The following is a 23,643-nucleotide window of genomic DNA, read 5'->3' as shown; positions in this document are numbered from 1 at the left end:
TATGTTCTACTATAACCTGATATTGCATAATAGATCCCTCTGTTAAGGGCATATTTGTAATGCAGAAGGAAAACGACTTGATTAGAATTCTCATCCATGGTCTTAAAGAGTGGCAGATAGCCTGATTTATTCCTGTCTATTGGCCAGGTTAATGGAAAATTTGTGACATTTGATCTGCTCCTATAGAAGGTTTGCCGGGGAAGTGTGCCTTTAGAAACAGGAGCTTCTTTCCTCCTTTGCTGCCAATGTTTTGAGTTACTTGCCCACGGAGCAAAAAAAATGTATTCTTCACATTGATCAGCTTCATGCCTGAACATAAGCAGCACATGGGAAGAAGTTGTAACCACCTCATTAGTACTGACTTACTAAAATTAACACTTGCTCCTCTGTTGCTGAGCCTCAGTCTGCAGTCTTGAATATTCTTCTTGTCTCTAGGACTCTGGAAGCACAGAGGAGAAACAGCGGAAATTGCTGAAAGTTGAGCATGTGATTTTCTAGAGCAGAGTTGCTTTTGGTTCCAGTTGTTGGCTTTTGTGCTTAAGGATTTTTCCTTTCTGTCTTGTACTCCAGATCTGGGCTTTGTGTGTGGCTAGAGATAGATATTCATGTACTCAAATGGTGTTCCAGGTGCTGTGATTTTTCTCCCCTTCAGTCTCCTCCTTGTCTCAGCACTGGAAGTCTGCTGTCAGCTTATCTGATGAGTGTTTGTCTTTCATAGTCCATTCACTTTTTTTTACACAAGACTCCAGCAATGTTTCAGCTAAGCTGAGGCTCTGTGTTAGCTCAGTATGTTCTGGTCAAAGTCAGATATCATAGTTCTGATGGACTCTGCAGTAGGATTTGTGAGGTGTGCGCTTGAAACAGATAAAAGGTAACTGTAGGCAAGGGAACAACACCACAGGCGTACTGGAAAGAGACAGTAAGTAGCATTTTGTCAGCGTACCCAATATCTTCTCATTTTGCATCTCATTATGAGTTTTGCTGCTGTAATCTATCTTTCAATGTCCTCACAGGTATTAATCCAGCCACGCTCCGTGGCACAGACACAGGTGTCTGGATTGGTACCGGTGGGTCAGAAGCTGGTGAAGCCCTCAGCCAAGATCCAGAAGAGCTTTCAGGGTACAGTATGACTGGCTGCCAGCGTGCTATGCTTGCCAACAGGCTTTCCTACTTTTATGACATTAAAGGTAAGTGCCCTCAAACCTGTCAATGCTGATCAGCAATTGCAATTTGAGCAGGATTGTGCCGCGGTTTCTGTAGAGGAGTGGGATGGTGGTGTAGACCCCTTCTGGCATGACAAAGTAGCGTGCAACTATTGTAGGGGGGCATATGAGAAGCAGAAAATGTATTGTAGCTGTGTGATAAGACTCATTGTAAGGCTTTGTGACTTTAACTGCTGCTGCTGCTGGGCTGAAAGATGATGATGCCAGGAGGCCTATGTAAAAAAGGTGTAGATTCTTTCCTGCCTTTAGACTGCTGTTTGGTACCAAGCTGTGCAAAAGTCCAAGAGCTAGCCCAGAGACAGCCTGGAACAGTCAGCCCTTATTAAGTAAAGCAGAAGAAATGGGAGAGACACCGAAATGATCTGATTGGAGGTGTAGACATGACTTGAGCTGTGTGTGGCATTGAAGATAAGAGTGGAGGGGTAGGAATTGCTCTGAAGAGCATTGGAGGACAGAGATAATGCTTATGGGTAGCACCAGGGAAAGGGAGGGATTTTTATTGGTGAGAATGAGGAAACAGATGAGACCTGCCTGTGAAGCTACAGCATCTCTTTTTGATGGAAATGGAGTTGGAGTTAAAAAAAATACCCTTAAAGCCAAACTGCTTTTATTTTTTTCTCACTTTTCTCATCCCTTATTACCTGGTAAGCAGGCAGAGATAGTGATTCTTTTCTCCCATTCTATCAGGATTACCTGTTGTGTTCTGAAGCAACTCTTATTTAACACTGTTTTTTAGTATGTTTCTCTTGTGACCCCATCCTGTAGTCTTTGGAGAGCAACTCTAGGAAATAAACAGTAAAAACCAGATTTTTACTTTTTTTTTTTCTTTTCCCTTTTTGTTCCCTAAGGACCAAGCGTAACTATTGACACAGCCTGCTCCTCAAGTCTTGTTGCTATGGAAAATGCTTTCAAGGCAATTCGTGCAGGACAGTGCCATACAGCACTGGTGGGAGGGTGCAGCCTTTTGCTGAAACCCAACACTTCTGTGCAGTTCATGAAACTGGGTTTGCTTAGTCCCAATGGTGTCTGCAAGTCTTTTGATGCTTCAGGTAAGGCACTAGTGCAAAGGCTTGTTAGGTTGTGTGAGGGGATCTTATTAGCCTGACAATATCCCCGAAGCATTTGGACAAGGCTCTCAGACACATGGTGTGAATGTTGGGGTTATTCTGTGCAGGGATAGGAGTTGGACTAGATGATCAATCCTTGTGGGTCCCTCCCAACTCTGGTAATTCTGGCATTCTATTGTGGACTCCGTGACCAGATATTCTCTGTCAGACAGCAAAACCTCATAGTTGTTGCAAGGTGCACTTTTGGGGGCGTACCCTGGAGCTGATCTGTTGAACTTGGAAAACTAACTGGGGGGAAGAATGGTTCATTCCTCAGCCACTGGGGAGAGAAAATAGCTTTCTTCTGATGGAAACTCTCTCATTATTTGTGGTGAGCAGCGAGCCTCTCTAGGACATATTTGGTTTTGGTTTATTTTTTAAGAAACGGATCTGCCATGCTCGGAGGCCTGTTGTAGGAGGTAGCTCAGGAATAAGATGAAGTTACTTCATGGTGCTTTGCAACTTCATTCAAGGCAGAGTAGAATTACTGACTTGTTCTTCTCTCTCTGCTCTCAGGAGATGGATATTGTCGCTCGGAAGCTATCGTTGTCCTTTTTTTGACCAAGAGATCTCTGGCTAAGCGGATCTATGCCACAATAGTCAATGCTGGAATCAATGCTGATGGCTTTAAAGAGCAAGGTGGGTCCTGAGCTCCTGAAAAGTGGGATGCCTGCAGAACTGCTCAGTTTAGGGTCTTTGTCATCAAAAACAGGCTGTTGTGCAGTGGTTCTTTCAATGTGTGAAGGGTTTTTACTGTTTGGTTTTTACCTATTCTGTTCTGATAATGCAGAGTTCAGAACCCTATTTTGTAAAGAAGTTGAAGGAAACAAGTGGTTGTTTCTACTATATAAAGTAGCAGGAATGTCCTGTTGCTAGTTTAGTCTTCCTCAGGACATGTCTAGTGTAGCTTCTGCACTGAGAGTAGAAATGTACGTAGTGTTATTACCATGAGGCTTTTTCCCTACTGCTGTCCCATTTCTCTCTCTCTCTCTCTCCCCCCCCCAGTTATGGAGACAAGAAGTTTTGCATAGTCTGCTCAATCTAGACATCATATCCTGTTAACTAGTCTCTTCCCACAATAGTCTAACTCACTGCTTTGTAGTTCCTCTGCTCTTCTTACAAAGAGCCTGAAAGGTTTATTGTGTTTGATGCTAAAAACATCGGTGTAAATCCTGAAAAAGTCTCTCCCTGGTTTTTTTTGGACCTGGTAGTCCCAAGCGGTTGAAAGGGTGCTAAAATCAGAACAGGAGATCATCTGATAGGAGAAAGGAATTGATGGCAATTTTGGTCCTAGGTGTGATGTTCCCATCTGGAGAGATGCAGCAGAAGCTGGCCAGCTCTTTGCTTAAAGAAAGCGGTATCAGGCCTGAAGAAGTAGAGTATGTTGAAACTCATGGGACAGGCACCAAGGTCAGCATCGCTCCTTTGGGTTTGGAGTGTTTTCTTGTCCCTTATTTTCATTCCTTGCATCACTTGCCACTCTTTTCCATTAAATTATCCTTTATTTTACCAAAATGAACTGTATTTCTCCCTTCTACAAGTTACTGGAATGTGTACTTCTTCACCACTTTTGGATTTTGCCTAAATTTTATTCTTTCTGATTTCTTTTATGGTGTGTTTTGGAAGTGCTAGCTAATAGCCATTCTGGTTCTCTTCCTACTAGATTGGAGATCCACAGGAACTAAATGGCATTACAAATGTCCTCTGTCGATGCGAGAGAGCGCCACTGTTGATTGGGTCAGTCAAGTCAAACATGGGTCATTCCGAGCCTGCCTCTGGCGTTGCTGCATTAGCCAAGGTAACGGGTGGCTTGAGAAGGAAAAATGGGAGGGGACAACAATGTGTGAGTATTTAATGTTTGTTTTGAGGAAAACTTGCACTCAATGGTCGTGAGAGTAACTCAGGTGATTCTTACTAATTATCTACTTGCTCCACCTGCAGATACTTTTAAAAGCTCAGGTGGCTTTTCTGTAAGCTGGACAGGAATGCCCGGCTTGCCCTCCACTGTGTGCGTACACAGTGTCTGCATGCACACACACGCACTTCAGTTCCCCCTTCTGCTGAACTCCACGGGAGCATAACTTCATTCTAAATAAAGGCTTTGGGTTCATTTCACTGATTACCCTTCCACTGGACCTTCCAACAGAACTTTGCGCTAAGTCATTTGAGTTTGAGGGATATACAAGTAGAGGGCTTTACATGTTTGGAGTAGTTGGCAGTGACCAGCAAGGCTGTGTGGGCTTTCTGTGCCAAAAGAGTAGCTGATCCTTCTGGCTGTTTGTCAGGAATGGATCATCTCTTGCTCTTCACTCTTGTGTTGGCAAGAAGCCAGATGAGCTCTTTGGGATGAGGCTACTGGCTTGAATAACTGGTTGTCTTAGCAACCAGCCTGCTAACTACAGCTTTCAGCAGGCAATCGTCTACTGGCTCGGGCTGCTAAACTGCTTAGCAGAGAGCTAGCTGATGTTCACACTTGGTTGTAAGCATATTACTGACAGCCTTAGAGCCACGCAAATTGAAGTCACCTACAATGTCACCACTAAAACTTTAGGGTCCTTAAAGTAGTTCTTGTGACTTGAATACATACAACTTGCTGTGAATAGCATCTGCAGGAAAGCCCCACGGAGACAGCAGTGTCTGTCTCTCTGTAGAGGAAAGTTTACTTTTTTTAGCATCTCTACCCCTCAGACTGACACCTTCTTTATAGATGGAATGATAAGAAAGTCATGAAATAAACCTCTCTATCCCTACTGTGTTGTGAGTTGAAACCAGTTTGTTTTGTGCAGTTCTGCTGTGATCTGTCAGGCAGAATCATAACTTCGAGGTACTCTTTCCCTGGCTCTGTTACTTAGAGAATGGAGGACAGCAAAGACAAGGGGCACAATGTCCTTCTGAAGACTTCTGTGACACCATATTTTATTTTCTCACTGTTTTAGGGTTTTCATTTGTCAGCTTTCTCACTTAACTTTGTTTCAGAACTTACAGCTGCAGGCAGGAGCCCATGGTACCCGTCATGCCTGCTAGAGTATCTTTTTGCTGTACTTCCATTTAGTTGTATTAGGCCTTGTTTCCAAATGCGGTATCTTGAAAGCACCTGAAGCTTTGGAAGGATATTGGAAGCTCTGTCTCTGTTCTTGATTCTTTGAAAGTTGGGCAGCGCTTGGTATTTTAAGATTTGGAAGTTAATTGGAACCAGGTGTCCTTGAGACCAAGCCAGAGACAGCAGCAAGGCCACTGTCTCTTAGACAGTAACTGTTTCAGGAATTCTACAGTTGCCATAAATGTGTTCTTTTGAAATTCCATAAAATGCTCTCATATGTGAGATGTCAGTTAGGAAAATAGATCTTGAAAGTATCTGATTTCAGACTGTAAGAGGTTACGTTAATTATGCGGCTAGATAAGAAAGAAATCAGCACGTGCCGAGGCCACTTCAGTTAAATTCACTTTTAAACTACTCAGCCTGTCTAATTTGTCTTTGCTGTACAGCAAGTAGACTTCTTGGTGGCTTTGGTGCACACTTACCAGGTGAGAATACTGTACTGTGCAGGTGTCGTGGCGGACTTAAAAGTACAAATATGTACGTTGTGTAAAGCAACAGCGAATTTGTAGTGTTGTAGGTGTAGGATGGTGTGCATGAAAGCACTCGGGTAACTGCAGCTGTGAACATCCTGACTGGTGTTGAAATCATGCGTTTATGCTGGTCATTCTCCCAAGCAGGCTGCCATATCTGATAGTCAACTTGGAATAACAGTTCCCAAGCCAATAGCTATTTCTGTGATCATTTTGGGGGTCATGAAGGAACTGCCAGGCATGCAGAGCACTGAGTGTTTGCAGCTGATTTGCTGCACTTGTGCTGCAGAGGAGCGTGGGCTTGGTGTCATGGGCTGTTTGTAGTGATGCTACTGGGAGAAGGGAGCTTTTGCTTTTTTTTTTTTGGCACAGCTATTCTAACTCACACTGTTTCTGGCCCTGCCAATTCTGACCAGTCTGCTGTTCCTTCTTTTTTGGATCAAAAGGACAACAAATGGGTGTGAGACAGCAAGCGTTTCACCTCATCTCTTTTGCAGCAAAGGCAGAAATGGAAGCATCTGTTGAGTTTCTGCTGGCTGTGTGTGACTGGGGAGAGACGGAGCAGAGTGTGATAAAGGGACAGGATCTAGAAAGGAGAGAGATGATGTGATACTCTTAGTAGGCAGGCTGCTTTTTCAGCAGGATCACATGGCTTTCAGTTAGAAAGGACCTGGAAGCTAAACTGAAAACTACTGCCCTTACCTTCACTGCTGATTTCCTACACGGACTTAAAATTTGCCTATATGAGGTAGGTACTGTCTCAGTAACATCAATAATGCTGTTCTCTGAAGTGTCCTTTTATCCAAACATAGACAGCTGCTTTAGTGTATGCTATGTGGTCATGTATAGTAAAACAATAACGAAAGAATGTTTATTTCAAGAAAATGTGGAGCATGAACACTTTTTTTTTTCTTCCAGGTCCTTCTCTCTCTGCAACATGGGATGTGGGCTCCAAATATTCATTTTGTTACCCCAAATCCAGATATTCCTGCCTTACATGATGGCTCTATGCAGGTAGTTTGTAAACCGACACCAGTGAAAGGTGGCTTTGTCAGTATCAACTCTTTTGGCTTTGGAGGTGCAAATGCTAATGTCCTTTTGAAGCCAAATATGAAGAAACAACAGCCTGTGGAGACTTCTAATGTGCCAAGACTGATTCAGTTTTGTGGCAGAACTCAGGAAGCTGTGGAAGTACTAATTGAAGAGAGCAAAAAACATGCAGAGTGTATCCCATTTATAAGCCTACTCAGTGATATCTCTGGAATTCCTGCATCTTCCATGCCCTACAGGGGCTACACGATACTTGGTTCTGAGAGCGACATAAGAGAGGTTCAGCAAGTTCAGTCAACTGGTCGACCGCTTTGGTACATCTGCTCAGGTAGGTGTGTGGTAGTGGGTTCAGGTTACTGTATTCCTATATAGATCTGGCACTTGAGCTACTGGATTCTGTGGTCTTAATGTTGTTTTCCATTCTGGCATGAAGAAATATCTTGCAGCCCTGTGATATCACAGAATAGTCAGAGTTGGAAGGGACATCTGGAGCTCATCCAGTCCAGCCCCCCTGCCTAAGCAGGCTCACCTCAAACGGGTTGCATAGGAACGCATCCAGGCAGGTTGTGAATATCTCCAGGGAAGGAGACTCCACAGCCTTCCCGGTCGGCCTGTTCCAGTGCTCTGGCGCTATGTTCAGGTGGAACTTCCTGTGTTCCTGTTTGTTCCCGTTGCCCCTTGTCCTGTTGCTCGTCACCACTGAAAAGAATCTGTCCCACTCCTCCTGCCCCGACCCTTTAGATAAGATCCCCTCTCAGACTTCTCTTCAGGCTAAACAGATCCAGGTCTCTCAACCTTTTCTTAGAAGAGAGGTATTCCTGCCTTCTCATCTCCGTGGCCTCCACTGGACTCTCTCCAGTAGTTCCTTGTCTTTCTTGATCTGGAGAGCCCAGAACTGCACACAGGACTTCAGGTGGAGCCTCACTAGAGCAGAGTAGAGAGGGAGGAGAACCTCCCTCGCCCTGATGGCCACACTCTTCTTAGTGCACCCCAGGATACCCTTGGCTTTATTGGCCACGAGGGCACATCACTGGCTCGTGGTGAGCTTGTCCACCAGAGCTCCCAAGTCCTTCTCCACAGAGCTGCTTTCTAGCCGGTCAACTGGTGCATGGGGCTTTTCCTGCCAAGGTGTAGGACTCTACATTTATCTTTGCTGAACTTCGTCAGGTTCCTCTCCGCCCAGCTCTCCAGCCTGTCCAGGTCTCACTGAATGGCAGCACAACATTCTACTGTATTGGCTGCTCTTCCCAGTTTTGTCATCAGCAAACTTGCTAAGGGTGCACTCTGTCCCCTCATCCAGGTCATTGATGGCAGCAGAGTTCAAGAAAATAAAAAGCAGTGCCTAATTTGAAGGATGTTAGAAATGTATTTTTTGCTCTCAGAATTCAGAGCAAGTGTGTGATGTCCACTCCTTTTGTGGAGTGTTACTAAAGCTCACTTTCTCCTTGCCTATTCTGCAGGCATGGGCACGCAGTGGAAGGGCATGGGCCTGAGCCTTATGAAGTTGGATTTGTTTCGCCAGTCTGTATTGCGCTCGGATGAGGCTTTGAAGCACACAGGCCTAAAGGTGTCAGAGCTCCTTCTGAATGAAGATGAGAACACTTTTGATGACACTGTCCATGCATTTGTTGGACTGGCTGCTATTCAGGTAAAACTCAGCTGGCTGGTGGAGGGCGTCATGGGCTCGGTCTGCGTAAGCATGCTCTGCTAGTGCGTCTGCTTGGACAGTAACTCTTCACAATAATTTGTGGAAGATTGTTTTGTGTTGTGGCAGCTGGTAGAAATATCCCTCTGATAGGAGGAAGGGTGTTGCATCCTGGATAGTTTTGGGCTCCGACACTTGCAAGATGCTTGGGCGAGTATCGATCCAGTCTGATTTGCACGTATATCCGTGTGTGGACATGGGGCAGTTCCTCCTCTTAAGAGACCTAGGAATGTCTTGGATTTTATGTAAATGTTTATGCCAAGGAACAAGGTTCCATGGAATACCTTCTGAAGTTTGTTCTGCAAATGAACTAAATGATGCTAAATGAAGTCTTTTAATTCTGAGTGTAAATGCGGGATTCATGGTTTCTTAACGAACAAGAGGCAGAACTTCTAAAGTGATCTGGAAAGCTGGCATTGCCTCTCTGTACGGGCATGCTCTTGGCAACCTGCTGTTGTTGGAAATGGCTTATTGGGGGAAAGCTACACAGTGGAGAGGCCCAAACACTGGAGTTGTGTAACAATTCTTGGAATTGTTTTGAAATGAGACTGGAGCTGCCGTTGTGGGGGGGGAAAGGGCACTAAGGCCAAGGAGAATGGCTGTACCAAAAGACCATTTTGCAATGTCCTCACTGAGGCCTGACACCTGTTTGCTTACTCTGGCATGGAATCACTGATCCTGCTTTTCCTTGCAGATCGCCCAGATTGATATACTGAAGGCTGCAGGTCTGGAACCCGATGGGATCGTGGGTCACTCAGTGGGAGAACTTGCTTGTGGCTATGCAGATAACTCCTTAAGTCATGAAGAAGCCATTCTTGCCGCTTATTGGCGGGGACGATGTGTTAAAGATGCCAAACTGCCCCCAGGAGGAATGGCTGCTGTTGGTAGGTATATCCTTAACCAAAAGAGTGATCTGATCTCTGTGTGGCATTGGGGTAAAAATGGGCTCTGAATTCTGTTGGTAGAGAATCATGTCTGTGAGATTTTTTGGATACTATTGCCTCTTTTTTTCTTCTGGTGTAGAAGAGGTTATTAAATATTGAAGATGATGTAATGATGGTAATTTCTGACCTGGCATACAGAAGAATTTTATTAATCCAACTTAGAACTAAATGGAAATGATGAGATTTATTGACAGGAGACCAGTGTGAGAGGCCTGATAAATAATGTCCTTGCAAAGAGAGGTGAAAATCTAAGGCACTGGGATTTTTGTATCTTGATAGATATAGAAGGGATGGGGGTGTGCGCACGTATATATATTTAAATTATTAAAAAAAAGAGGTATTTTTGATTGTCTGCAAGAGTAATGAGGTGTGAAATAAACCACTGTTATGTAGTGGGCAACTGGCTAGTGGAACTTAACACCATTAGAACTTACTTGGGCCTAATAGCACTTCCAAAGAAGCTTTCTCCTAAACAAACTTTGCTCAGTGTCTCTAGCTTCTTTGAAAGTGTGTGTGTGTGTGTTTCCCCATCCCTTAATGAGGTGGTACAAAGATTCAGTCCTCTGTTCTTGTGCTTGATATCACAATGATTAGTGTCTTAAAGCCTTGAGATAAATATTCTTAGCTTTTGGAGAATCATTTTTGGATGAAGGGGGGAATCCTTCCCAGTTTTGCAAAATGTTGACTCAAACATAGTTGTTGTGCAGTTAAGATTGCCTCCCCTTGTGAGGCTTCACAGCTGGAAACACGTGTGTTGTCCTGACACCTTCCTTCCGCAGGTCTGTCATGGGAGGAATGTAAGCAAATCTGTCCTCCAAATGTGGTGCCGGCCTGTCACAACTCCGAAGATACCGTCACTGTTTCGGGGCCTCTGGTGAGCAAGGAGCTGATATGGGCCATACCGGTTGCTGTGGGGACCTGGGAAGTTCTTGACTGAGGGAGGCATGAAGCTCAGTTGAAGCTCAGCTGCCTGCAAAAGGGAGCTGGATTAAAGTGGTGGGAGGGGATGTGGTGCTTTGTATAAGCTTAAACACTCCAATGTTCTTTGAGACGAAGTGATATTAGTGCCTCAGTAAAGTAGTAATGAAACATCTTTTGTGCTGAATAGTCTTATAGCCATGGGCATAATGAGTGATGAATTGTAAGACCGAGAAGGGCAATAACCTCATCCCAGATATGGCTCCCCTTAAGTGACAAGTGATGAAGGGCATGGGGGGGAAAGCAGTGACACATACGAATCCCAGATACGTTGTGAGCTTTTACTTTTAGTTCATTTATATTCCTCTTCTTAGGGTGCTGTGAGTGAGTTTGTAGCCAAACTGAAAAAGGACGGTGTGTTTGCAAAGGAGGTGCGCACTTCTGGAGTCGCATTTCATTCCCATTACATGGCATCTATTGCACCAGTGCTGCTCAGTGCCCTGAAAAAGGTAATGTTGCCAAACTGTGGCTCGCGTGGCTTCTGCTAGGGCACCTGCATTTGATTATGGGTGATGTTAAGTCTAAGGGGGGTTCCTTCCTTTAGGAGAAGAAGGAAGTCTCTTGAAGAGCATGTAGACCTCTTTGAGACCTACGTTTTGAAGTCTGTGGCCTCAACCAGAAGGGTGCCCTGAGCAATTAAGCTGAGAAAAATAGCCTGCAAAAAGAGGGGCTGCTTGCTTGTATTTGTCTTATAGTTATCTATGACACGTAACTCTTCCTCCTTTCCCTTGTCCTTGTCTGTCTGTAGGTCATTCCACACCCTAAACCTCGTTCGCCACGATGGATCAGTACATCTATCCCTGAATCTCAGTGGCAGAGTGATCTGGCAAGGTATTCCTCTGCAGAGTATCATGTGAACAACTTAGTGAATCCAGTCCTGTTCCACGAAGGTCTGAGTCATGTTCCAGGGAACGCTCTTGTGGTAGAGATTGCTCCGCATGCTCTTTTGCAGGTATCGTGTTTGACTGTGTCACTGTGGTACTATATTGATACGCTGCAGCAGGAAGGCGGGTCTGAGGACTGGGGAATGCTGCGCTTCCTCTGCTGAGTTCCAAGAACACTCCCTCCCTCCTGTACTTGAGTGTCTCCCAGTTTTAACATTTTCTTGATGGGCTTTGGGGAGGGGGGAATTGGTGTATGTTAATACTTACAAATCAGTAAATCCCAGCACAGTACCACTTCCCCATCCAGACATAGACATTGTTGCCTTTATTCGTGACTGTGCATTTCAGATAGCTGATAGTCAGCTCTCTGAGCTCTAACTCTTAATAAGTTACAAAAGCTTTTCAGTTTTTGCATCTAATGGAAAGTATGTGCGAAAATTGGGATGGGGAAAGAATTTTGAGACTAACAGACTCTCTCTATGGAAAATCTGTTATCACTATCTGTACGCTGAATTTGATTTAAGGTTCTTCTCTTAGAAGACAGTGGTGTCTTCCCCTCTTCTCCTAGACCAAGTAGCCTGAGACCACAGGAGCTTTCATTCTCTGTAAACTCCCCTAACAATCAGCTCCATTATTCCTTTCTCCTCGCTCCATGAGGACTTATATTTGTAGCAAGTGCAAAATATGAGATACATTAGGATGCACTTGCTCGCAAGATCAGTGCTGTTGTCTTGTGCCTGTCCAGTCTTAAGGACTGGTTTCTTGTATTTGGTCTGTGCATGCAAGAGGGGGGAAAACCTTAAGAAGAATTGTAGTTATTTGTGAATCAAATTTAATTGCTCTGCAGCACTTCTGAGTTCTAATCCGGTGTGTCTTTATTAATAATGTCATGTTACTCTTATTTATGTTTTGAATGTGACTTAAATGGAGAATCAGAGCAGAGCTTTTAAATTAGGGAGGTATTTTCCCCTATAAAAAGGTTTTACACTGCATGTTAAAATCATTATGCGATTCTGGACTCTAATGCAAGTGTCTAAAGACTTCATCAGCTGGGCTTGAGGGCATTCTGGGTTTATCCCCTCCCACACCATTTAAAGACTGTTGGGATCAAATTGAGGAGAAGATACAAGTTGGGTCAGGTGTTCAAGGTTGTGGTTTTTGTTTTAATAGCTGTCACTTGGAAAATGCTCTACGATGCTTCAGACTAAAAGGGACTGCTCCTGGGAATAAGGGCCTAAGCTGTGTCTGGGGGGATGTGTATGCATGTGAGTGGGAGGTTTGGGAGGGTAACCGTGCAGTTCTTGAAGTAATTTTTGCCATTTTTGATTCCACTTGACAGTCTGCTTGAGAAAGGGAGGTTTGCGTCTTGGCAGAATTTCATTAGGATTATGTAGGTTCTGCTTTTCTAGATGTGCAACTTCTTGGGTTGCTGGAAGGAGGTTGTGCTGCTCTTCCTCTTGTTGAAATGGCATACGTTCTAGCACCTAGTATGGAGCTCTTGGTACAGAGACACGTGGGGTTTGAGACTTACAGAGAAAAATTTAGAGACAAAGTAGTAAGCAATGCCTTCCACCAATAATTTGTGGACTCTACTTGAACAGGCCATCTTGAAGAGGTCCTTGAAACCAACTTGCATCATTTTACCTTTGATGAAGAAAGAACACAAAAATAATTTGGAGTTCTTCCTAACACAGCTGGGAAAGTTTCATATGTCTGGGTAAGGAGACTAAGAGAGGAGGGCGAGTGGGGTATCAATTAGGAGAGAATTCAAGTTTCTTCTCTAGCATGCATATCTTCACAAGGATTGAAATACTCCCTTCAACAAACCTGGAACAAAATTAGGTTTATTTCTGTGCTTTACATATTTAACATGTTCACTTATAAAACATTGCCTTGGGTTAGAGACTGCTTGGGCTGGGAAGATGCTTTGTAAAGAGGGGGAGTCCCATTCTAGAGGCCTGGGAACCTGGAACTAACTCTTGGAAATAAACTTTGCATCTTCTAGACTGTTAGAATTACAAATTGGGCTGCAGTAAGAGTTCAGAGTACTCTCAGAAAAGTTTTGGACATAGAACACAAGATGAGTTACTGTCTGACCTCCAAGTGATATGGTCAGTTTTAGTTCCCTTCTCCACTGCTCACCATTGTCTTGATCCTTTTTGTCTTCCTAGGGTAAATTTTAATGGAAATAACTTGTTCCCACGTGTGGAATATCCTGTCCCAGTGGAAACACCCCTTATTTCTCCACACATCAAATGGGACCACAGTCAGGAGTGGTATGTTCCACAAGCTAAAGACTTTCCATCGGGTTCCAAAGGCACTTCATCTGCTTCAGTCTACAATATCGGTGTGTTTGCCTCTTCAGGTTTTTTCGGTTGGTTTGTCTCTTTCCTGAGATACATCTGTATTTCTTTTGTAAAACTAGGAAAAGGATACTCAAAGCAGCATTCATGAAGCCATCTTCTGAAGCTTAATATTTGTTTTGATTGAAAAAGACTGTATCTGCTTCTGAAATGGGATAAAAGACCGTGAACAGAGTGGGAAATTGTCTTGATTCAGGCTCACGGTAGTTTTAAGACCTGCATGTTTCCAGGCAGGATAGCTGGGAAAACCACTAGAACCTCTTCCAGACATTGAGGGGAAAAGACCTCTTTACTAGGGTGTTTGTATTATATTTCTGTTCCTCTCTTTAATCTTTGACAGATATAAGTCCTGAATCTCCTGACCACTACTTGGTTGATCACTGCATTGATGGCAGAGTCCTGTTCCCAGCAACTGGGTACCTGGTACTGGCTTGGCGAACTCTGGCACGGTCTCTCGGCATGACTATCGAGAAAATGCCTGTTACATTTGAAGATGTCACAATTCATCAGGCAACTATCCTTCCCAAAAAGGGTGAGTGAGGACTGATGGTGCAACTGCAAAACTATTAAGATGGAGTGGGAGGAAAGAAATGCAAAGGAAAAGTGAGGAGGAACACAGGAGAAAAAATACAAATAGGAGTGCAACACAACTGAACGAAGAAGTGAATTCGCAGAGTCAAGCAGCACAGTTCTAGAGTCTTCAGTATAGAAAGGACATGGATCTGTTAGAGCAAGTCCAGAGGAGGCCACAGAGGTGATCCGAGGGATGGAGCACCTCCCCTGTGAGGAGAGGCTGAGTATTTGGAATTCTTCGGCGTTGAGAAGAGAAGGCTCCGGGGAGACCTTAGAGCAGCTTCCAGTACTGAAAGGAGCTACAGGAAGGCTGGAGAGGGGCTCTCGATCAGGGAGTGCAAGGATAGAATGAGGGGGAATGGTTTTAAGCTGAAAGAGGAGATTGAGATGAGATCTTAGGAAGAAATGCTTTCTTATGAGGGTGAGGAGCCCTGTCCCAGGTTGCTCAGGGAAGTTGTGGCTGCCCCATCCCTGGAGGGGTTCAAGGCCAGGATGGATGGGGTTTTGAGCAACCTGATCCAGTGGGAGGTGTCCCTGCCCATGGCAGGGCGATTGGAACTGGATGGATTTTGGGGTCCCTTCTAACCCAAACCATTCTATCATTCTCTGTTATGGTTGTCTTTACTCCATGTCGTGCCTGATGAGTCTGGAGATGGTGAAAGAGAAGGCTGTGCTGCAGGATAGTAGCAGCAATTAATCTCACACTCCTGTTCCTCAATGTTTTTTTTGCAGGAGCAGTACAGCTGGAAGTAAGACTCATGCCTGTTTCCCACTGCTTTGAGGTGTCAGGGAATGGGAATCTGGCTGTGAGTGGTAAGTGAAGGAAGAAGCGTATGGACTGTTCTACTGAAATCTAATATTTATGGACACTGATTCTTACTCTTGCCACTGTCCCTATCAGGAAAGATTTTCGTCCTAGAAAATGATGCTGCAAAGAAATTGGATAACCAGCCAGTTGACTGTGGCACTCAAGTAGACGTGAGCTCGAAGGTCAACCTCCTGAAAGAAGACATTTACCAAGAGCTGCATCTACGTGGATATAATTATGGACCAAATTTCCAGGGTGTTCTGGAATGGAACAGTGAAGGTGAATTTACTTTGTATAGAAGAATGAGAATGGTTATTGTAATGATGAATATCTGAGCTTTTAATTCCATTTGTATTGGCAGTCACCTGACTGTGCTTTGCACAGTAAATTATACTTTGTGTGATGTGGAGAACAACTAAGTGTTCTGACAGGGAACTGGGAAAGCTGTTATCTCCAGTGTAGAACTGGAGTTGGAGTTTACAGGGGCACCTGGGTACATACAGCAGACTTTGTGTCGGATAAGCAGCAGCTTCTGGCATCTGCTGAAGAATAAAATCTCAGTGAGGCTTCCTCTTCCTCTTTTGCAGGTACCAAAAGCAAAGTTCTGTGGAATGGGAACTGGGTGACCTTCCTTGACACCCTGCTGCACGTTGTAATCTTGGTTGAATCAGGGCGCAGTCTACGCTTACCCACCAGGATTCGCACAATGTCTATTGACCCAGTGCTGCATCAGGAGCGGGTGTGCCAATACAAGGATGATGTCAAAGGTAATGTTTTTTGCTTGGGCTTTTGCTAGTCACAATGACTGCTCTGTGGGTGAATATATGACTTCTTGTTAAGAAGGAGGATGGACTTCGGGGGGCCTCTTTAGTCTCCAGGCTGCTCTGCAGCTCTAACAGCCTGACATAGCACAATACCTCTGATCACCTTCAATGAAATGCTTGATTTTGACGCAAACTTACGGGTTTTTTTCCTGTCTTTCAGCTATTGATGTTGTTACGGACCGCTGTCTTGCTAGCGTTAGAGCAGGAGGTGTTCAGTTCAGTGGTCTTCATGCTTCAGTGGCACCACGACGACAACAGGAACGGATCCCTCCCACACTGGAAAAATTCTGCTTTGTGCCCTATACTGAGAAAAATTGTTTGTCTTCCAGTGTCCATCTTCATGACTACCTGAAGCAGTGCAAAGGTAGAGCGGGACTGTTTTTTTATCACACTGACAGAAATGTCTGAGAGAAGGTGTTCAACATACTTCAGAACAAACAAAATGAAGTGTTAGTCTCTGTAGAAGACTTCAGCAGGAGTCCTATGTCTGTATGCTTGCTAGCAACTAGAAGCTGCTTCTACCTAAGGTATCTTTAAAATGTGGGTAGGAGTAGAGCTGTGGGGAAGGACCTCTACCCTTCTGTAACAGTCCATGTAGTGTCAGATGATACAGCTGCCTCTGCAAGTAGAAAGGCACAAATCATCATCTTTAGGGAGGAATCCAGCCTAGTTGCTTCAAACACTGTCAGAAGATTCTATTTCCCAAGTCTCTAGCTTCCTTGTTTTATTATTCCCTGTGAACCACCATGATGGGCGAACTGACGTGACTGTTCCCATTTGGTTGTGGGTGCAAGAGCGTATCCGTGGAGGGAAAGTGGTTAAGTGAGGCAGGCCAAAGAAAAAGTTTGTTTGCGGCAAGAATAGAACAGGAGCAGCTTAGCGTACTGTGAACCTAGTGGCCTGGTTACTCACCTCTTTGGATGCGGTGGCAGCCACCCAGCTTATCACTTGAAGTGTCTTTTCATCGAAGGGAAAAAAACTACTGTTTTTTAAGGTTTTTACTCTAGTGATGAATTTTGCTGTATCTTGAGACAGCAGTTTTGCTGTTCTGTATTGACGAAGTGTCTTCACGCTCACCCTTTGATTTGGTAATCGATTTTCAAGATTTCTTTTTTTCCTGTGTGTCCAAAGACTGTCCCTGGAGTTTTTCTACGTATGCTGTAGTGAGATTTTTATTTTATTTTTTGTAATGCTGTTTCTGATCTCGATTTCTCATCTGGTTATAAAGCAAAAAAAAAAACATTTTAGTAGCTGTGGAAATGTACAACTTGCCTCCGCAGCTCTCTACATCAGTTGCAGGTTTTCTGTTAGTTGCCCTCTCTGTCAGGGTCCTGCCACAGGTAATTTTAGTGGTTTAGATTGTCTTGCCTCAAAACTTACGTGTTTAGGGGCTGTAATTAGTGCACAATATGTGTGCATGCTGTACGTTCACGTGATTTGTGTCTTTGTGGCTAGGCTGATCATAGAAGATGCTGTAATTTATGGTGCTGATCAGCCTTTATAGTAAATGGGACAAGGAGGAAAAGAGAAACCTGTGGAAGATCTGACTCTTCTTTCATTTCCCCTTCTCTTCCATAGATCTGATCCAGAACTTAGTGAATAAAGTGGTGGTGCATGGCATCAAATTAGTCATCCCTGGACTGGAAACTGCAGACCCTGATGCAGAGCCTTTATCCGTACAGAAGGGCCTTCAGCATATCCTTGCTGAAATGCGCAAATTGGAACCAAATGGAAACCTCCATTCAGAGCTGCAACAGATTGTAACCCGAGAGAAAATGCACCTCCGGGATGACCCTCTTCTCAATGGGTTATTAGATTCTTCAGAGTTGAAGACTTGCCTGGATGTGGCAGTGGAGAATGTATCCAGTCGCAGGATGAAGATAATAGAGGTTAGCTGGAAGCCCAGGATGGAACCATAGCTAGCGTTTCCAGGCCTTCCAGTAAACTGATTGCATGCTTCTATTGTTTCATTTATAATTCCGGATATCACTCATGTTTCAACTTGGTTTTCCCTTTTCTCACAGGTTCTTGCAGGAAGCGGACAACTGTTCTCTCGTGTCAAAAGCGTTCTGACTACTCAGCCTCTGCTGCAACCTGACTACATTGCCACTGACCGCAGCCTGGAAGCTCTTTCAGCTGCTGAAACAGAGCTGCAAGATGCTGGAGTTGTCTTTAGCCAGTGGGATCCGTCTAGCCCTCCCGCTGGAAACCTGACTGATGCTGACCTGGTGGTATACAACTGCTCAAGTGTTACAGAGAACACCCCTGAAATCTTCTCTAATTTGGCGGCTGCAGTGAAAGAAGAAGGGTTTGTTTTGATACACACCCTTCTTAGAGGAGAAACGGTTGGAGAATTTGTCAGCTTCCTTACAAGTCCAGATCTACAGCAGAAACACCAGTTCCTGAGTGAGGTAAGGCTCACAAATACTTTCTTGGTGGATAGTCTGGAGTCTGCTGCTTGCGGGTGCTCTTGTGATGAATGTGAAGTAGCCAATGCTTACGTCGCTCTCTGTTGAAGCCCTCTGCAGGAATATTTAATAAACACCTGCTCAGAAGAGTTACAAATTTCCACATATTAGATTGGGAGAGAAAACTGTGAGCTCAGTGAGGAAAGCCTTAATGCGTTGAAAATTATTCCTTGTAATTTGTGTATCTGCATAATCTGTATGAAAACACTAATTCAGGACAGTTCCTTTATAGCTAAAATAATGTGCTGTGGTTTTGGATGGGGGTTGGCTTTGTCACTGTAGGATGCTAAAATGCTTCATTATCAGAATATTTCTCTTCCTTTTGATATCACTGCTAGGAGTGAGACTTTACAAACTAGTTAAGTTCTAGCACAGAAGTGCTCCCAGAGAAGGCGGCTTTTCTCTTGCATTTTTATTTCCTTCCTTTCTTTCCTTCCCACTTTATCTGATTCTATAACAGGATACAGCAAAATAAGCCCATAGGGGCAAGATGTCTGCTTTAAATCTGCAAACTGGTCTAACACACAGATGAACTAATGCCAATGCTGGCACAAGAGAGGAGAGTGAGGGATAAGGGTGGGAACTGGGGCATGACTTTCTCTTGGCAGCTGATGGACTAAAGCAGTAGTGGGAAACTGCCTCTACAGAATATATGGATTCTTCCTGCTTTGATTGGCTGTAGCCTTTCACCTCTTGGTTTGGAATAAGGAAACAGTAGCACTTCTAATTAACTTTTTTGTTTATAATCCTGGAGTGTTGGATTTTGAATTTTGCAATGGCCTGGATTCTAGCCCTTTACTTTCTGCAAAGATGTTTCATGGAGAAAGGTTGAATTCTTTGGATTTGCATCTTACTCTGTGAAGAGGGAGATAGAAGGATGACTGAGATGCTACTGAAGCTGATAAATTAAAACCTAGATCTATCGTAAGCGTCAGTAGCCTGGTATTAGCAAATCCCTTAGATAAGATACATGCAAGTTGAATGTACCTTCTCTAAAGAAAATTATAGTACACAGCTGAGAACAGGCAGGACTTTATATATAGTTCTTGAGGTTTTCTGGATAGGGATGCTGTCCCTAGTCCTTGATGTAAGGGATCATGCTGTAAAAACCTTCTGCTGTTTTCTGCCTGGTACACAAAAAGCAAATGGATGCTTTTCTAAGAGCCTGAGGTCACCTTTGTTTCATTCAGATAGATGAGCCACAGTGTTTCTGGTTATGCCATATGTGCATTTTTTGTTCTGTTCTTTTTCTGAGATGTTGTTTCAGTTGAACTTCAGTGTGTAGGTGCCTCCTCCCTGCTAGTGGTTCGTTGCTTCCCCTCACTCCCCTGCAGCCAAGGGGTTTGGGTGACTTAGTTTTTCATGTTTCCTCTTGTCCTGCTTTGCTTTCTCTGTTGCAGACAAGGGCTAACGTGACATAGACTGGTAATGTCTAAATTCAGTCTTTCCACTTCCGTTGCTTTCTGTGTTGGGATCTGTACATTCTTTGTCTCTGGACATCTTCCTTACTGCTGGTATTAAATTCTTGACACTTTCAAATACCTTATGGGATTTGACAGCGCGGTCACCGCTGTGTGGTACAACTATTTCCTCAACCAGGGCTTCGTGATACTTGTACTACTGCTTTCTGAGGAACTTTTATTAATGTCTAGACTATTCCTTCTCCCCTAGAATACTGTTATGTTAATTAAATATATGTTTGTACTGAGGCAATACAGAACGGATGCCAAGATTTCAAGCAAAAGCATGAAAGAGGTAGACAGTGCCTGTTATTCTTGGTGAAGCTGTCTTTGAGGAAACCCAACAAGAAGTATAGATGTGACTTGTATTTTTAATTGACTTTCCTGTTAACTGATGCTTTTCCTGGTTTGACAGGCACAGTGGGATAGCTTATTCAACAGTGCCTCACTGAATCTGGTTGCCATGAAGAAATCGTTCTTTGGCTCTGTTATTTTCCTGTGTCGCCGGCGAGCCCCTGCCAAAACACCCATTTTTCTGCCAGTAGATGAGAATGATTTTAAGTGGGTTGAATCTTTAAAGGTGAGAATTCCTGTATCCTAGATATCTGAATTTCCAAATCATTACGCTTTCTAAATGAGGTATTTAGCAGTGTTAAAAGAAGCGTGTGTGTTCAGTTACTTTTCTTAAACTAAAAGTTATACATCCCTGTCTTAAGGGTGTGAGGGCCGTTTCCTTTCTGTGGTTCCTAGTAAAACAGTTTGGGGTTTGTCCTGTAGGGGATCCTGGCTGAGCAATCAGAGCAGCCTGTGTGGTTGACTGCCACCAGTTGTGGGATCTCGGGAATTTTGGGAATGGTGAATTGCCTCCGCCTTGAAGCAGAAGGCCACAGAATCAGGTATGTAAGCATGCCCTTGGGTCACAACTGGAGATGAGATATTTTTGAGTTAGCTACCTTCTTTTGAGACTTACAGAGAAAAAAACAAAATGTCAACTCCTGGCTTTTAGGTGTTTGTTCGTTTCCAACTTGAAGCCTTCATCAGTTGTCCCGCCCACAAGTCCTTCTTGCCCAGAGATGCAGAATATTGTTCAGAAGGACTTGGTGATGAACGTGTATCGTGATGGAACGTGGGGCTCCTTCAGGCATCTCCCATTGCAGCAAGGTAACTCCTTTGAGGTCTGAGGATCACATGCAGGGCCTTGAGTCTGAATGGACTTGGAATAGCTATTCCTGCAATTCTTTTTAAATGGATAGTTTGGAATTCTGCTCCAGCTCAGAGTGCATGGCAGTGTGGTCTGGTGCCAGGAGGAGGGATGAGCTATTTGATGTATGGGTACAATTGCAGAGTAAGAAAGGAATTTCTGGAGAGCAAGTGGAGAAAGAGATAGCAATTACACAGGGAATTTACTTGCTCTGAAAGGTGTGTGGCTCTGTTTAATGTGTATAAAATTGTTATTGTTCCTTCCTCAGCGCAACCTCAGGAGCTGACAGAATATGCCTATGTAAATGTATTGACTCGTGGTGATCTCTCGTCTCTTCGATGGATTGCCTCCCCACTTCGTCACTTCCAAAGAACTAATCCCGATGTTCAACTCTGCAAAGTTTATTACTCATCTCTCAACTTCCGGGACATTATGCTGGCCACAGGAAAGCTCCCTCCAGATGCTATCCCTGGTGAGTTAAAATTGCACTAGAAGAAAGTGTGTTTATGTATTACCGCTCTGGAATCTGTTCACATAATCTCCTGAACGTTAGCTATGCACTGGCTGAAGTGTATATCAGATTTTGTTTAGCATGAAAACATACTTCTGAAAAGGAAGGTGGTCTTGTAGTTGCAATCCCATATTTTCATGTGGCAGAATAATAAACCTCTGAGGAAACATGAGTAGGCCCGTCGATATCAGGTGTGAGGTGAAAGAACTTTATAGAGGTTCCAGAGATGGGCAAGGAACATACCAAGCTGAGAATGTAGGAAGTTTCGTGCTGCCGTACTACTGGACATGCTGTGCTTTTACAGGAGAAAAAACAAGGTGAAGTTATCTTCTGTCTACAAAATGGAGGTATCTTGTCCCATAGGAAGTTAAGAGTTGATGTAATGTCTGTGTGGTTTTAAAGCTCTGTTGAAAGGAAGAGGGGCAGAAAGTGTAAAAACTGCATTTGGAGATCATTAGAGGTGACTTGATTAGGGCTGGGCTTCCCTTCAGTGCTGAGATTAGTGTCTGCTTGAAGTGGGTGTTTGCAAAAATTTAAGGTTTTGCGGTAGAGCTGGTTTTGCTGTGGTCATCCTTTGCAGTTCATTGGTCATCCTTTGTAGTTCATATATCATTCTTTTTAAGAGAGGAACGAAATTGTTTCTGAAACGCGGTGTTTCCGTTACATTTCTGAAAACTGAAAACTAAGGCAATACCATCAAGGCTAAAGTGTAAGACTTAATGAGACCAAGTCCTTTTCTGCTACTCTCCTTATTGTTAAGAGTGAAAAATCAACTATGGTGACTTACAAAATGTGTAAATAGTAGACAAATCACAGCAGATATCTGTCTCTGGGGTTCCAACTTTTGGCAACTCCTTAGTCTGTGCTTGACTGTGGATTTTGGAAGAGTAATTTCATTTTAAGATGTCTGTGTTCTTTCAGGTAACTGGGCTTTGCAGCAGTGTATGCTGGGCATGGAGTTCTCAGGACGGGACATGTCTGGAAGAAGAGTGATGGGGTTGCTGCCAGCGAAGGGGCTGGCTACAGTGGTAGACTGCGATAAGAAGTTTCTGTGGGAGGTGCCTAAAAACTGGTAGGTCAACTTCTGTTTTCTTGTTTGTGTATGTGGTTAAGATTTGCCTTCCTACCTGCACCTGACAGGCCTGATGAGACCAGAGGATCACATAATGGGAAATAACAGAGCTATAGTCTTCTGAGCAGCTGTAGGGTTTGATTTAGATTCACTGCAGAAGCTTGAGTTCTGTTTTTTGACGGTGGCTCTTTACAGGGGGTTTGACTCTTTCTTTGGGCTCTTAGCTCAATGTCTTTGAGTGTGCAGTGGGATTTTGGTGTTGGTTGTGTTACTGGCTAGTTATTAAAATACTCTTGCAGAAGGTGAAACTCGGCTGTGCTCTGCAGCGGTGATAGTCTGCTATGTGATGGAGAACCATTTATACCTTTTGATCTATCCCAGCAATTTAACCTTTCCATGCAGAAAAGCAAATTTCACCAGAAGAATCGGGTAGTCTGTTCCAAAGCTAAAGATCTCTCTTTCACTTTCTTCCTTAGGACTCTGGAAGAAGCAGCTTCTGTGCCTGTGGTTTATGCCACTGCTTACTATGCTTTGGTGGTTCGAGGTGGTATGAAGAAGGGTGAGAGTGTCCTCATTCACTCTGGCTCAGGTGGTGTGGGCCAAGCAGCCATTGCCATTGCCCTGAGCATGGGCTGCCGCGTCTTTGCTACTGTGGGTGAGTACTGAGGGTCCATCTTATGGCAAGGTTAAAAAAAATATGTATTTTTTATATATATATTTTTAAAAAAACAGAAGAAACGTGTGTGCACACGTGTTTATGTATAAAAACATGTATTCACTTATGTACTCTTCCCCCAATATAGTCACCCGTAATGTTGATCTAGTTTCTAGACTGAGAACAGGATACCTGGTAAACACAGCTACTGACTATGTGCTTCAAAATTCCACAGCACAGACAAATTT

At 43.8% G+C, this 23,643-nt stretch overlaps 1 protein-coding gene across 1 annotated transcript in view; it reads left to right on the top strand.

Annotated features, from left to right (window-relative positions):
• Positions 1-23,643, top strand: part of FASN (fatty acid synthase) — a 42,746-nt gene that overhangs the window by 7,306 nt on the left and 11,797 nt on the right. The window contains exons 4-29 of the mRNA XM_009558982.2: positions 1,014-1,187; positions 2,072-2,272; positions 2,846-2,968; positions 3,624-3,739; positions 3,993-4,127; positions 6,818-7,277; positions 8,410-8,597; positions 9,349-9,538; positions 10,378-10,472; positions 10,891-11,025; positions 11,325-11,528; positions 13,062-13,177; positions 13,632-13,807; positions 14,164-14,355; positions 15,129-15,209; positions 15,298-15,483; positions 15,792-15,971; positions 16,189-16,392; positions 17,607-17,917; positions 18,053-18,439; positions 20,372-20,536; positions 20,734-20,852; positions 20,963-21,117; positions 21,426-21,629; positions 22,590-22,740; positions 23,217-23,395. Of these exons, the coding sequence (XP_009557277.2) occupies positions 1,014-1,187; positions 2,072-2,272; positions 2,846-2,968; positions 3,624-3,739; positions 3,993-4,127; positions 6,818-7,277; positions 8,410-8,597; positions 9,349-9,538; positions 10,378-10,472; positions 10,891-11,025; positions 11,325-11,528; positions 13,062-13,177; positions 13,632-13,807; positions 14,164-14,355; positions 15,129-15,209; positions 15,298-15,483; positions 15,792-15,971; positions 16,189-16,392; positions 17,607-17,917; positions 18,053-18,439; positions 20,372-20,536; positions 20,734-20,852; positions 20,963-21,117; positions 21,426-21,629; positions 22,590-22,740; positions 23,217-23,395 (4,827 nt within the window). The remainder of the gene's footprint in view (positions 1-1,013; positions 1,188-2,071; positions 2,273-2,845; positions 2,969-3,623; positions 3,740-3,992; positions 4,128-6,817; positions 7,278-8,409; positions 8,598-9,348; positions 9,539-10,377; positions 10,473-10,890; positions 11,026-11,324; positions 11,529-13,061; positions 13,178-13,631; positions 13,808-14,163; positions 14,356-15,128; positions 15,210-15,297; positions 15,484-15,791; positions 15,972-16,188; positions 16,393-17,606; positions 17,918-18,052; positions 18,440-20,371; positions 20,537-20,733; positions 20,853-20,962; positions 21,118-21,425; positions 21,630-22,589; positions 22,741-23,216; positions 23,396-23,643) is intronic.

Source organism: Cuculus canorus, chromosome 18 (genome assembly GCF_017976375.1).
Source record: "Cuculus canorus isolate bCucCan1 chromosome 18, bCucCan1.pri, whole genome shotgun sequence".
Lineage (NCBI taxonomy): Eukaryota > Metazoa > Chordata > Aves > Cuculiformes > Cuculidae > Cuculus > Cuculus canorus.
Note: the sequence above shows the minus strand (reverse complement) of the source record. Positions and strands in the feature narration are given on the sequence as shown.